Below are 14,015 nucleotides of genomic sequence, written 5' to 3' on the forward strand. Positions count from 1 at the left end.
CAAACTGGTGGCTTATTAATGTTCCACTTGACTTCTGATTGTGTCTAATGATTTAAGGCCCTACAAACTAGTAGCTATTAACCTGTTAGAGCATTTCCAATTGACTTCTGATTTTCTGTCTTGTTTTTCCAAACACATGAATAAAGGACCGTACATTAACATGCTCCTAGGTCTGAGTTTTGTTTTTTTTTTTCTAATAGCGATGAGAGTAGCATAATTAGTCACTCTTTCTCACCTGAAAGTGTAATGGCCCAGGGCACACATTTGTAATATATTTATCCAGAATTATGGTCATGTTTTGTGGCAAAATAGTAGATTAACTTTTGCTTGTTTGTGTATTGTTTTGCCCTGTTCCGCTGACGTCATCGGCACCCTACATTAACTAGCGACACCGTAGAGTTCATCTCATATTCTATTTTGGTCATTTACTTGTAATCCTTTTATTTATCTTTGGCATTCGTTAACCACAAAGACATTTTCTTCCTCATTGGCCTTTTGTATATCTCATTGTATTCATTCAACAAATACTAAAGGAGTGCCAATCTCTAGAGCTCTCAGGGCAAGGAGGGGAGTGGAGTGAGATGAAGCTGGGAACAGAAGCCAGAGCCAGGTCATTTGAGGTCTTGTAAACATTTAAGAACTCTTATCTCTGTCTTAAGAGCGACAGGAAACTACTGGAGAGTTTTAAGCGCTGGAGTGACACCATCTCCTGCCGTTTGCTTACCTTGTCGTTTTTCTCCCCCTCTCCCAGTGGAACCTCTTACACAGTGGTTTTATATTGTTAGCCTATCATTTACATATCTTGGCTATTTCCAACTAACAGAGTGATTTTTTATGAAAGAAAAGGGTTGGCAGTCATACAAAAATAAATTCTCTGAGAGACACAGAGTTTGCAGAGATACCTGAGCCGGTTCATGAGAATATATGGTGCATGCTACGGATAGAGGTGTTATTTGTCCATGATGCTGTAAACGGTGCACCTCCAATAAATGCAATAAAAAGGGGAACATGATTCATTGGTGCTCCTTACTGTAAGGTTAATATTATAAAAGTCACTACCTGGGCCGCTATCTGTAGTATACAAATACTTCCAGCCCTGTGCTTGTATCTACACACCTAAGCTTCTGATAATAAAAGAAGCTTCACTGAAGGGTATATATTCATTCCTCGTGTTCTTTTAACATCTGGCTGTAGTGGGCTTTGTTTTAGCTTTGTTTTTTAAATGAGAATAAAATAACCTAATTTATCTTGGTGCCCATCTGGTTACAATTGCTCATTTTACATTTATTTAAAAATGATAGATTGTTCGTGATGATGTCTTCCCCAGGAGAAGAAGTTGACAGACAGCTGTGCAGAGATGCCATCTTCCCGATCCCTGTTGCCTGTTACGCCTCCTGCCCAAAGGACTGCGTGCTCAGCATGTGGTCTGCGTGGTCCTCCTGCTCGCACACCTGCTCGGGGAAAACCACAGAAGGGAAACAGATCCGGGCCCGGTCCATTCTGGCCTACGCCGGTGAGGAAGGTAAGGTTGGTCACTAGCTTCCAAAGGGGGTTTAGATTCCTTTCAGAAGTTGGCATTTCCTTCCTTCCTTCCTTCCTTCCTTCCTTCCTTCTTTCCTTCCTTCCTTCCTTCCTTCCTTCCCTCCCTTCCTTCTTTCCTTTCTTTTTTTTTTTTTTTTTTTCTTCCTGGCCTTCTGAGGTTAAGGTGATGCTGTATAAAAATCTACTTCCAGAACTGCAGCAATCCAAGGAAATTTAATATCTGTTAACCTATGGAGCAACTTCTGTTCCCCCAAATTAATCTTGAAAATAGATCTTTAAGAAAAGAAGAAAGACTTTTAAAGGCTTTTAGAAATAAACCTACTTTGCCTTTCCTCTTTCCTAATAATTGCTTTCTAGTTTGAATGCTAAACCTGTGAAAAAGTATGAAAATGGCTCCCCAAATTCCAGATGTCAGGTTTGATGATTTTTTTCTCGATTGCAGTAGTCAGTTTTTCCCTTTGAAATCACATTCTTCCTTCTCATAAATAGGCATATATGTTCAATAATAAAAGTGTTTCATTTTGTTTTTTAAAGAAACACCAGCATGACTATTACTTGACTGAAAATTACAGGGATTTTCTTCCATCCGGGTTTCTGAACGTAGGCTCTAAGATCCAGAAGTCTCATATGTAGGTTGTGTTCATTTTTCAAATATGCTGCTCCTTCATCACCTCATCCTATTGGGGGAATAAAGCGTGCTTTGTCAGAGATTCATACTTCACTTGTGTAAGCTTTATTGTTGAGAAATATAAGGCTCTTGGTAATTATCTCTCAAGCTTACATCCAAATGCTAATTTGGCCTCTGTGTGGCTGGGTGATATAATGTCATAGTTAATCTTGTCATTCTTGAGAATAACACAGGAATAAGAAAAACATAGAAGTCATCAAGTTGTATCACATTAAGGCATGTTCTGTCTCAAGAATATGGATGTATATTATTTAAACATTATCAAGCTGAATGACTTTCTCCTCATTCATATTTAGCATTAATAAGTAATGATTTCTATTTGTAATATGCATGTGTTTCTCTGTGTATATTCCCAAATAGTAAACTGTGGAGGAGTTTTTAAGCCACAGGTTTTATTTTTCTACTTATGATATATTTTAGTGATAGAAACCTGATAGTGTTTTCATTTGGTCAGACTTGCTATCTGTGAATATAATGGCTATGCAAAAATGTAACTACCTTGGTCTTAAGACATGAGAGAAAAAATTAGCATATTTGACACAACCTATAGGAAAATTTAGAATTTTCTTCAAAGTGTTTGAAAATCTTTTTCTGGTCACCTTCATATACACTTAACCATTTGCTACCCCCCAAAAAGTGTATCCAGGTACCAAATAAAAAAAACTAGAACATTTTAGAAAGCTATATTCCTCGTCTTATCAAACAATAACTCTAACCTTGTATAGATTATATTCAGACTTCAAACTCTATCAGCTCAGATTATGTCTTGGACTTCATTAAAATTAGATCTGTGGTCACCCTGCTTCCTATAAATCTATTATACTCTGCAGACACTTGCTGTGTGACTAGTAATGAGTGACTTTTCGCCCCGAGAGTCACATGGCAGAGATTTTGCCATGCTTGCAGAACTCACCAGATCATTATTTCTATAGACATGATGCTTCACACTGAAAGGTCATGAAATGCTTTAAAGGCAAAAATTTATGATTGCTCTTTGATATGTATCATCCACTTAGTTTGAAAGGGTGAGACTTCGATAATTTTTAATTAAGTTTAGTAGCTACTTCATAAGCAAGCCATTCTGGAAAATTATAGTTGTTTATATAGTAAATCATAAAGGCATGAATTCAAAACATAATTTTAAATGGAAACCATACAGGAAGCTGTCAGTGGAGAATCTGGGACTGCTTGTCTCTGTTAATAACAGTTACAAAAACTGGTATAATTATATGAGGTATTTAAAAAGGAATCTGTCCTTCAAAAACTATTTAGTACCTATTATTCGCTGGACACCGAAACATTTTCTCTTTCACAAAATAAGTCTCATAATTTTGAGCTAGTTTTAAAATTATTTTAAAACTTTGCTTGCAGGAAGTTTTAAAATATGCTTCCCTGCTAACTAGATAACACTTTATAATTCTACGCAAACGTAGGTCTTTCTGTTATTCCCCAAGAATTAATGTTTTGTATGTGTCAAACATGTTCTAATTTTTCTAAATCAGAAAATTACTGTGATAACCTTAAGGGAAAAGGTCACATTATTAAAATTACATATTGAATGTTTAGATATACAATTTCCTGGTGAAATTAGTTACAAATCCATGTGCAAAGTATTAATCTGGACTTAAAAAATCAATGCTGCTTCACAAAATAAAAGATAAACTTTTATTTATCTCAGTCATAACTTCACTATTGAACATTATACGGAAGATTATATAACTTCTTGTATTAATATGAGATTGAGTTGTTTTGTAGTAACAAACAGCTTAGAAGCTCAAAAACTTAAAAGAAAAATTATTCCTTCCTTATGGGAATTTTGCCATGGTGTTGGGCAACTTTCTAAGGCAGTCTGCCCTCCATGAAATGTCTCAGCATTGCACCTCCATATGAAGGTCTACTCCCCATGCCGGTGGAAGAAGATAGTTGGAGGGTCTGTCTGCCGATTCCAAAGCATCAGCGTTAGGTTGTTCTATACAGAAGTGACTTATGTCCTTTCTACTGACATTTCATTGGCAAAGCAAATCATAGTCATGGCTTGAATTTGAACCTAACTTCAGTCATGGCGCAGAGTGGGGGAAATATAATCCTAGTGTGTGCTAGAGAAAGAGGAGGGCTAGCTCCTGGTCTTAGCCTGATTTACTTAGTTTTCTTATGGTATGTGTGTCTGCATGTGTGTGTCTACATCGCTCTCGCTGTCTGTATCCATAGATACATGATAAAGGACTAATCTGTATGCCCCCAATTCAGGAGATAAACCAAGCTTCTCCATTGTTGAAATGTTATGACTGTTATTATTTCTTTATTCCTACCACATGAATGATAGGATACGGAGAACACATCCTCTTCCCCATACTATAGTTCTTTCTCTTCCTTTCCCTTTCTTTCCCTTCCCTTTCTTTCTAGGCTCTTGCTGTCTCTTCCTGAACAATTTTATCTAAAAAGTCATTAGGTGGAGTCAAGCAGTTGAGCATCTATCTCAGCAGGTCAGGGGTCTACAGTGGTTCAGAGTGGCTTATCAGAGCCCACAATATAAATGCCAAAATAATATTAATAACAGATGATAACCCATTACAGAAAATAGAAAACCATGGATCCATATTTGATATAAGTAAATAAATATATTAATTGAACATCTAACCAAGAGCATTTTATTTAGTCTCGAATATATCTCTCATGGAGAAGTATGACATACAGCACCTTAATCCAAGGATCAAAATTTAAATTGTTGGTAATGGAGCAAATAAAATTATGTGTTCCTGGTGTGATGCAGTGATAAACTGGCATCAAGTCTGTGGTATCCCTGTCAAAGACGTGTACTGTAGAACGTAATCATGAGGAAACATCCTCATTGAAAAACATTGAAAAACAATGACTGGTCTTTAATATCCCAAAGAGCCAAGGAGCACTTAATCATGAAAATTGAGGAAAGATTGAGGAACTATTCTAGATTGAAGGAGATTACCAAAACGTGATATTGAAATGCAACACTTGATTCTGAGCTAGATTCTTTCACTATAAAAAGGATATTTGGGGACAGTTGGAAAATTTGAAAAGGTATGAAGATTAGATGGTAATAATGTATCAATGTTTATTTCCTAATTTCCTGATCTTGAATATTGGATGTGTTTATGTGTAGGAAAATGCCCTTGACTATAGGAAATAAACATTTAAGTATTTAGGGTAGTGGGGCATCATTTCAACAACTTTGTCCAGATGATCCAGGGAGAAAGATTATTGATTATATGCTTTCAATTTTCCCAACATAAAAAATTAATAAAAACAATTTGAATACAATGGCTTTTCATGCAGTCTTGAGGAACACTTTATAACCTATTGTTAGCAATACACAAAAATTATCACAAAGTATTTCTTATCCAAATGTCATTTGGAAAGCAAATACAAATGGTAGCAACTAGAGATAATTAATGTACTGAAGAAAGTAAAAATATTTTTCAACTTAAAAAAAACAAAAGTGTGTGTGTGTGTGCATGTGTTTAAATAAAATTGGTATTTCACTTTTTGACATTGTATGATACCTCGAGGTAAAAATCTTCCTTGTTTTGGGTAAACCATAGGGTGAGTCCCAAAAGCTACTTTAAAAATACTCAAGGAGGAGAATGCAGAGATCATGTCAAGATTTTTGTGGGGGTTTCTATAGCCTCTGAGACTCACAAGGCCATCCAGGCCCTCACTGGGCACTGGTTTGCTGGCCGCAAAGTGGTAGCTGAAGTGTATGACCAGGAGCATTTTCATAACAGTAACCTTTCCACGGGAACTTGACCCTATTCCCCGGATTTGCACTTGTCTCTTCTTTCCTCTGGATTTTATAGAATGATTTGTTAGTGTCTCAGGCCTAACCATCCAGTGTGGGGATAAAGGTGCAGATGCTATTGGCCCTGAAAAAAAAAATTGTGTTGGGAAGATCTGAAAGGAAGCAATCTTTTAATACTTCAACCTGGCATATTTTCAGTATAAATAGTAGTATGTTGAATTTGAATAAGAAATTTAAAAATTGATGTTAGATTTATAGCCTTCTGAATTTTTTGAAACCATATTTAAAAAAAAATGATTTTCAAAATGTTTTCCACTGAGTATAATAACAACTACTGTTAATTCTCATTACATAGTTAATTATACTTACAGAACAAGAAATGAGACGATTTTTTTAAAGTTCAAAGTGACCTGAAATTGTAACTTCATCAGCCAAATTTTAGTGTCTTTACACCTGCTTTAAAAACACATCAAATAGATGCAAATTGAAATAGAATTATACCAATTTTTTTTCTCAAATAATTAGCAGTCTTCAAAAATTATATTTCAAAGTATAAAACATTGAGGAGGGTAATATTAGTATTTTAACTTTGGGTTTTCATAGCTAAAGGGTTTTAATCCTAAGAGCCAAGGAGCACTTTTATTCCTGGACAAATTTCAAGAATCCAGAATCCATTATCTGCGTATATACACACGGAATTCTGCCTTCCAAGTAAAAGTACTGTCACTTCCTCATCCTCCCATTCTTGACTTTGAAAAAGGAGTTCTGTTTCAGTCTGTCCCTGCATAACCACAACCACCACAGGAGATTTATGCAGACTCCACAGTGGAATGTGCCCTGCCTCTCTCTGCAAGGGAAAACAAAGGGGAGGAGTAGGGATGACTTGCTACAGCAACATCTTCTGAGGTTCTCTGTGGCCAACATTCTTCTCTTCAGTTCCCCGAAATCATGCCATTGTTCGCCCAGGGGTGGTCTGCTGTTGAGGGGATCCGGGCTGCAATAAGCAGGCAAAATTATAAGCATTTTAGAACTGTAATTCATAGTACACTAGTAGCCACTCTTTAGCGTGGGCCCAATTCCTTCCTTATCCTCATTGCCAGTTACTTCTCCGTGTGAACTTTGTGCTCCAGTGGACTGCATCAGTATCGCTAATTCCCCACCTCCTACCTGCCTGCATGCCTTAGCTTTTAATTGTTCTGCGTAAGTAAAATGTTCCCTTCTTTCTCTCCCTTCCCAGACGCTGCTTGTCAAAATCCCACTCCTTTGAGACTTACCTCAGTGCCTCCTACTGAGGCATTTTTCAGTCGCCCCAAAACTAATGGAATCTTACACTTTTGAATCTCAATTATGCTACCTCTTTTAACGTGATTACTGTATTCCACCTAAAATCATACCCATTTGTAAGCTTGCCCACCCCTACTACTTTTCCCCACTGCATTATAAGATCCTTGAGAGCAGCAAATACTATTTCTAACCCGTGTAGGTATCTATCTCTTGAAGTATTGCACATAAACGTTGCATACTATAGAACTCAATACATATGTATCCAATTAATGTTTTGAACAAGGTTCTTTTATCTTTTCAATCCACCATTTAAATTGTAAGGACTTCAATGCTAGAACCAGGAACACCATAGCTCTGTTCAAATGTACTTTTATAGCCTTGATGTGGGGAGGAAAAATCACTTTTTCATTTTTATAAGAGAAGTTTCACATATAATAGTTGGTATTTTTATATAAGCATGGACACTTATTTATACAGTAGAATTTCATCAAAGTATTATAAAGTCTTTCCACTTGACAGAATGATAGAAAGCCTATATAGTCACATCAGGATGAAGCATATATTTTTATGTGTCTGAGGATTTTTTTTTAAATACCGTCTATCACTAATTTTGTCATTGGTGACATTTTATAATTTCCCCAGTACTATGGAAATAGTCCCATATGTCTGGAATTAGATCTTCCCATAAATAATAAATAATTTCAATATTATATCTATCAATTTTTCTACCATAAACTTATTCCCAAAATAACAGGACGATGCTGCAATGACTGATTACCCCAAGCCATGCTTTCGAAATTGCCATGTCATTGTTATAATTAAGACCACATTGGGGCTTATCTGCACAAGTATCCTGACATAAGATCAAAACTGCTGATGTGGCTTTAATGTGGTTTGGGGCAAGAAAATAAATAGCCTTTATGTCTGTAAACTTAACAGCCGTCTTGCAGTTCCTTGACACGTTACGCTGATGTTGTAGAAGTTTTTTTCCTATCAGATGTTCCAAAAGCAACGAGTCAATTCCAATGTCAAAAACAATTAGAGAGTTTTAGAATCACAGTCTAAACAGCATACATACACCCACAGTGAAATTGAGGTAAATAAATGCTTTTTTCGTAGAAGATCAATAATTTTACTCTTAAATATAAAGGTATGGTTAAAATGGTTACATAAAATGTATATATTTAATGTCTATAATTAGGTGTTTGTCTTTGAGATAAGATTGGATAAATCTAGAGCCTCAGGGAATGGGTTGTAAGAATGCTCATTTACTTCTCCACGATCCAATTAGTATGTTTTAGAATCCGTTCCTATTCAAATCTTAAACTTCTTTTCTGAGGCTGCCAGGGTCACTGAGCTGTGTGATGGAGGACAGGCTATGATCTGTGACAGATGTTTTCACCATCATGAAGCAGGGGACTTAATGAAATGCTGCTTAAGGCAGGTTATTCTGATGTTGATCCCATGTTCAACACTGTGTAAATGATTGTGAATTGCAGTTAAATTCTCCTAGACACTGCCTACCGATTTCTTTGCTGAATTGGAGGGATGTACTTAATCATAAGTGAAGCAGTAAATGAAGACCATCTCAGGGTGTGGTTTGTTTATGACTTTTACCCACATCTCAAGTTTTGGGTCCATCTTCCATATGAGGAACAGTAGCTATTGAATCACCTTATTTAACAACCAGGTATTTTTTTTTTTTTTTAGATTTTTTTAAAAAAATTTATTTATTAGAGAGAGTGGGGGGAGGGGCAGAGGAAGAGAGAGGGAATGAGAGGGAACCCTCAAGCAGACTCCCCGCTGAGCATGGAGGCTGATGCAGGGCTCCAGAATCATAGACCCCGAGATCGTGACCTGAGCCGAAATCAAGTCAGCCACCCAACTGACTGAGACACCCAGGTGCCCCAACAACCAAGTATTTTCTGTTCCTAAAATTCAAAAAGCTACATAAGTTCAAATAGATTAAATCCAAAGGCTACATAAATTCAACTAGATTAATTTATCAATAAAATAAGGAATAAATTCCTCCTATAGTCTGCTTTTAACAATATAAAGCCTTTTATTTTTGTAATTGGCATTATAAATAGCATAGTGGTAAGAAACCAGGCTCCATAAATTCTGAGCTATTACCATGACATCATTTAAGTTGTACTGGCTCATCCACTTTATAATTTTTAACTTGTAAGGCAGTTTGGGGTATAAAATGAGGTCCCCCCTACAAAGTACTTATAACTGGGCTAACACATAAAAACTGTTTCCATAATGACAACTTCACACCATATTCTATTGATTTAAAGACACATGCCTTTTACCTTTTATCATCTCTGTAATTATTGCATCTTACAATGGATACATTTTAAAACCATTGTAGCCAGACAGCAATTATAACATAGCTGTCACTGCTAGTACTTGAATTCTGTTGTTATTCTGGTGGCAATAGCGATTTCATGAAATTTCTGCCAAAAATAAACCAAAACAGCTAAGAACCATTCCTCGGTTGCTTGCTTAAATCTTTTGTTGACATCGTCTGGTGCAATTAAGAATGCACCAGCATCAAAACTTAGAAATGGGTACCAGTATCCTGGAAGAAAGCCCCAGAGACAATAGGGAGCACTTTTTTGAAAAAACAATTCCGCATCAGACACTTTTGCTACCATAGGCATGATTCTGTATAGGAGGGCAAACTTATGATAACTTTGAGTTAAAAAGTGGCTCAAAAGATTTGGACTCTGAATGTAAAGGGAATTTAAGAATGTCTTCCCTTTTAACGTGTGCAATTGAGTGATATATTTTTTAAAACCATGTAAATAAATCCTACAAATCTATTTCAGTAAGCATACAGTAAAAATTAGGATTGGTAAGGAAGCAGTGTATAATAGTTTAACTTGTAGCCATTGCTCTTTCTTTGACACACAAAATCATAATATATCTTACAGCCAATGACATCCTAAATTTGAAGAAACATGGTACTGTCATTACTACATGGCTTTTCCAGTAACGCTGTGGAAGACCAGATAGCATCAGTTGATTTTAAACCCCTGTTTCTATTCACCCTAAAGCCTAATACATTAAAATATGCAGTACTTTAAACCACATATTTAAAATTTTCAATTTGGGGGATAGCATTTGAAAACACACTGGGTTTTCTCCACCCACAGAATCTCAATCCCCGTGTTTCCCTTAGCAATCCCTAGGCTCCATTTGTACCTCATTTTCTGCTTCTCTGGAGGATAATGGCCACTGTCTTTGAGGTCCTCCATAGTCCCCCCCAAACAATATGCATATTACATAGCTTAAATTTTAAGCCGGAGGGTGCCAAATGACATAAGATAAATATGTAGTTTGCCTTCCTAGCAGTGTGCTGGTCACACAGTACGTGCTAACAAATGGCAGGTATCATTGTTATTGTTAATTCCAGAGGGAGACAATGGTAAGTTTCCTGTTGGCATCATATCTGATCCTCTTATGTTGTCCATTTTTACAGGTGGAGCTCACTGTCCAAATAGCAGCGCTTTGCAAGAGGTGCGCAGCTGTAACGAGCATCCCTGTACTGTGTACCACTGGCAGACTGGTCCCTGGGGACAGTGCATCGAGGACACTTCAGTATCATCCTTCAACACAACCACAACTTGGAATGGGGAGGCCTCTTGCTCCGTTGGCATGCAGACAAGAAAAGTCATCTGTGTGCGGGTCAATGTGGGCCAAGTAGGACCCAAAAAGTAAGGGCTTTAGAATGACAAAAGTAAATCCTGTGGTCAGCCATGCAAGTGATTGGCTTAGGCTTCACTTATTTCATGAAATGAAGCATTTTGATGCTTGTCACACCTGGCTTCAGAGTGAGATTTGTTTGTTTTGAATGTCAGCCGCTGATAAAGTTATAACAGCGTCAGAGTCTTGTACCTGGGATCTATAAATGCTGTAGAAATGTTTCTATGTGGTACCCACTTTCAGTTTTACAGTAGCACTTTCTCCTTTATTAAGCTAGTGGGGCAGTGAAAGGAGCGCTTGCTCTGGGCCTGGCTGATCAATGATGACAGTAGATGAAGTCCTAGCAGTCAGGTCATCCGTGACCTCCCATGTACCCGTAGGCTACAGAGTCTGCCAATCTAGTTTAATTGGGCTCTAGCCTTCTATGATCTGCCTTTCGTTTCCCCTAGAAAATACTATATCAAAAATACTGAGGCCAAACTTATTACATCTTTTAATGGTTAAATGAATAAGCCATTTACTTCCAAGAGAGAGCCTTGGGATAGGATGAGTGTTATGATAAGTAGGAAAACCATCAGTTTCTCACTGTGGTTACAAATAGTGTAATAACAAGGCAAACGATTTGCTAGAGGGGAGGACAGAAGAACCAGAGTTGGCATATTATATGTGCCCTGTGAGAAATAAAACACAAACATGTCAGGGCATGACTGAGCTATCAGTTCTTCAAGAAAATTAATAAATCAGCTCCAAAAACACATTCCTTTAAGGGGGGGACCACTTTTATCTTTTGAGATATAGACAAAATAAATCTTTTAGAATTCAAATCTTCTTGGCCGTGTGAAACATGGAAAGTCAAGCCAGTCAGTTTTACATTGGTATAAAAACAGCCTCATAATTTCCAAATACTTGGCCAGGTGCTTCAGTATTATGTGTGACCTTAAGCATGCTCCTTAACTGATTCTGGCCTTAGTTTTAAAGTTTATTGAAAAGATTTAATTTAAAAAAAAATGGTAATATAAGCACTCAAATAAATCTAGCAAAGTATTATTTTCTCTTAAAAATTTGAGATCCTTCCTAGTGTTTCAGGGAAATGGTAATAATGTACCTGATGTATGGAAAACTTCAGGAGATAAATAATAATCCCATTAGGAGTTGTTTTTACGTGGCCAGGGTTCCAGACATTAAGGATATTTTGCCCCAAACTTCATTTGATTATATAATTTGAAATTCTGAAATGTTAGAAAATGTATGCCAGGAAGACTTGAATAAATTGAGAAACTATTCCACATCCTTAATAGGTAGCCCCAAACTACTATTTTAATAGAAATCATGCTAAAGTTGTAAACAAGGTAACACGAAGTTAATGTTCAGTGTATTAAAATTCTCTGGCAGTAACAGCAGGGGCAGAAGTGCCAAGTCCTGGAGGATATGGGGTCTTGCTGGGACAAGCATGCAGGTAGAAATATTCCCTGCGGAGGGTTCTAACCTGACCAACCTGGCACAAGATCGAGGGTTGTTAGGCTGAGTTGCTACATGTGAGCTCACTCTGCTCCTGTTCCACAGTTAATCACCTGCAAATATTGCTGTTGATATTTTCCTCACTTATCCAAGTTACAGACCGTTTTTGCTAAGCAGTAGGTATGCGTGTGTATAAACCTATATGTGAAAGAGCCTGATGGATTAGTGTCATTAAGTCATTCAATAGGAAGGGTATCCTGAAGCCTCATGTCAAGCTACCACAATAATCCATTAAAAATTTGCTTTGCCCTTGCAGCCTTTATTCAATGACCTGGATACGTGTATAGATTTTTCAAATTAAATGGATTTACTTTGCCATTAAAGTTCTGAAAAATTAAGCAAATACTGTGAATCCAGAAGAAGATGTTACTGCCCTTATCCCTAAAAGCTAGGTTAAATTCAGTGACTGCTTTTCAGTGCTAGGCCTTTGAAACAAAAATGCAAATAGAAACATTGTTTTAAACTCCTCTTAATAAAACAGATTACTGTGCAATGGTAAAATCAATGTTATTGATCTTATCTATCCTCTGAGTAACAAACTTCAACTCCTATCACATCTGTTTAATTTGACCTTGAATAAGATTTGGGGGGAAATCAATTCCTTGATTTAAACCACAAACACTAAATACAAACAGTACAAAGGAGAAAAGAAGCATGTTGACTGAACCAATTGCTTCGCCAAAGGAAGTCTGAATTCATTTTATTGGATGTAATCTAGGCTGTATAATTTATCTTTGTGTGTTCATTTAACAGCTTTGTTGTTAGTAATTTTGTTCTCCACAGTTAGCCAAGTATCTTGCTGTGGGTATTTCTAAACTAAAACAGAATTTTGGAGGTTGTCAACGATAACATTGTAAATTCCATTGATTTATAAAGGGCTGAAATTTGAAGAGTTTGCTATGAATGCTCTCTCATTATTAAAGTTGTAAAATTGCTTCATTGAAGAGGAGTGCCTCCAATAATAATTACTAAAGAATTAACAGTATTATATATGGGGTTTTGCCATATAATATTTCCTGGCTAAGAATGCAGGTTAAATTATAATTCTAGTGATTTCTAATTTCAGTCCTAACAATTCGTAACTTCTGTGACTGACATCTAAATTTCTTTGTTGTCCTAGCAATTAGGAAAATCCAAGGTTATAATGACATAAACAAGGGAGATTCTTTTTGAAATCTTGAGTCCAATATATTTTTCAAATCCACTTCCAAATAAAGCCTCGTGATATAGAGTGAAAGAGGAAAGCATGTATCTGTATAATTGAATAGAACATAATATTTATGTATGAGATGGAACATGGAGATAAATAAGTGTAATACAAGTTCTATAAAAAGTGAAGTGTCAGCAAAGTCTTATAAAGAAATTATGGAAAGGAGATTAATGATGTTGATTTTTTTTTTCACTCATAGTTCAGTTGTGAAAACCTGATTAACTTACTTGTTAAAAGACAATTTATCCTGACCTACAGAAAATTTGGCTTCTCCCATTGGGAGTATTTTT

General features: G+C 36.5%; 1 protein-coding gene across 1 annotated transcript in view; it reads left to right on the forward strand.

Moving 5' to 3' along the window:
- The window catches only part of THSD7A (thrombospondin type 1 domain containing 7A), a 435,785-nt gene that overhangs the window by 334,570 nt on the left and 87,200 nt on the right, over window positions 1-14,015 (forward strand). Inside the window, exons 7-8 of the mRNA XM_008686526.2 lie at window positions 1,328-1,522; window positions 10,774-11,008. Coding sequence (XP_008684748.2) covers window positions 1,328-1,522; window positions 10,774-11,008 — 430 coding nt within the window. The remainder of the gene's footprint in view (window positions 1-1,327; window positions 1,523-10,773; window positions 11,009-14,015) is intronic.

Source organism: Ursus maritimus, unplaced genomic scaffold, assembly GCF_017311325.1.
Source record: "Ursus maritimus isolate PB19 unplaced genomic scaffold, ASM1731132v1 scaffold_3, whole genome shotgun sequence".
In the NCBI taxonomy this organism is placed as follows: Eukaryota; Metazoa; Chordata; class Mammalia; order Carnivora; family Ursidae; genus Ursus; species Ursus maritimus.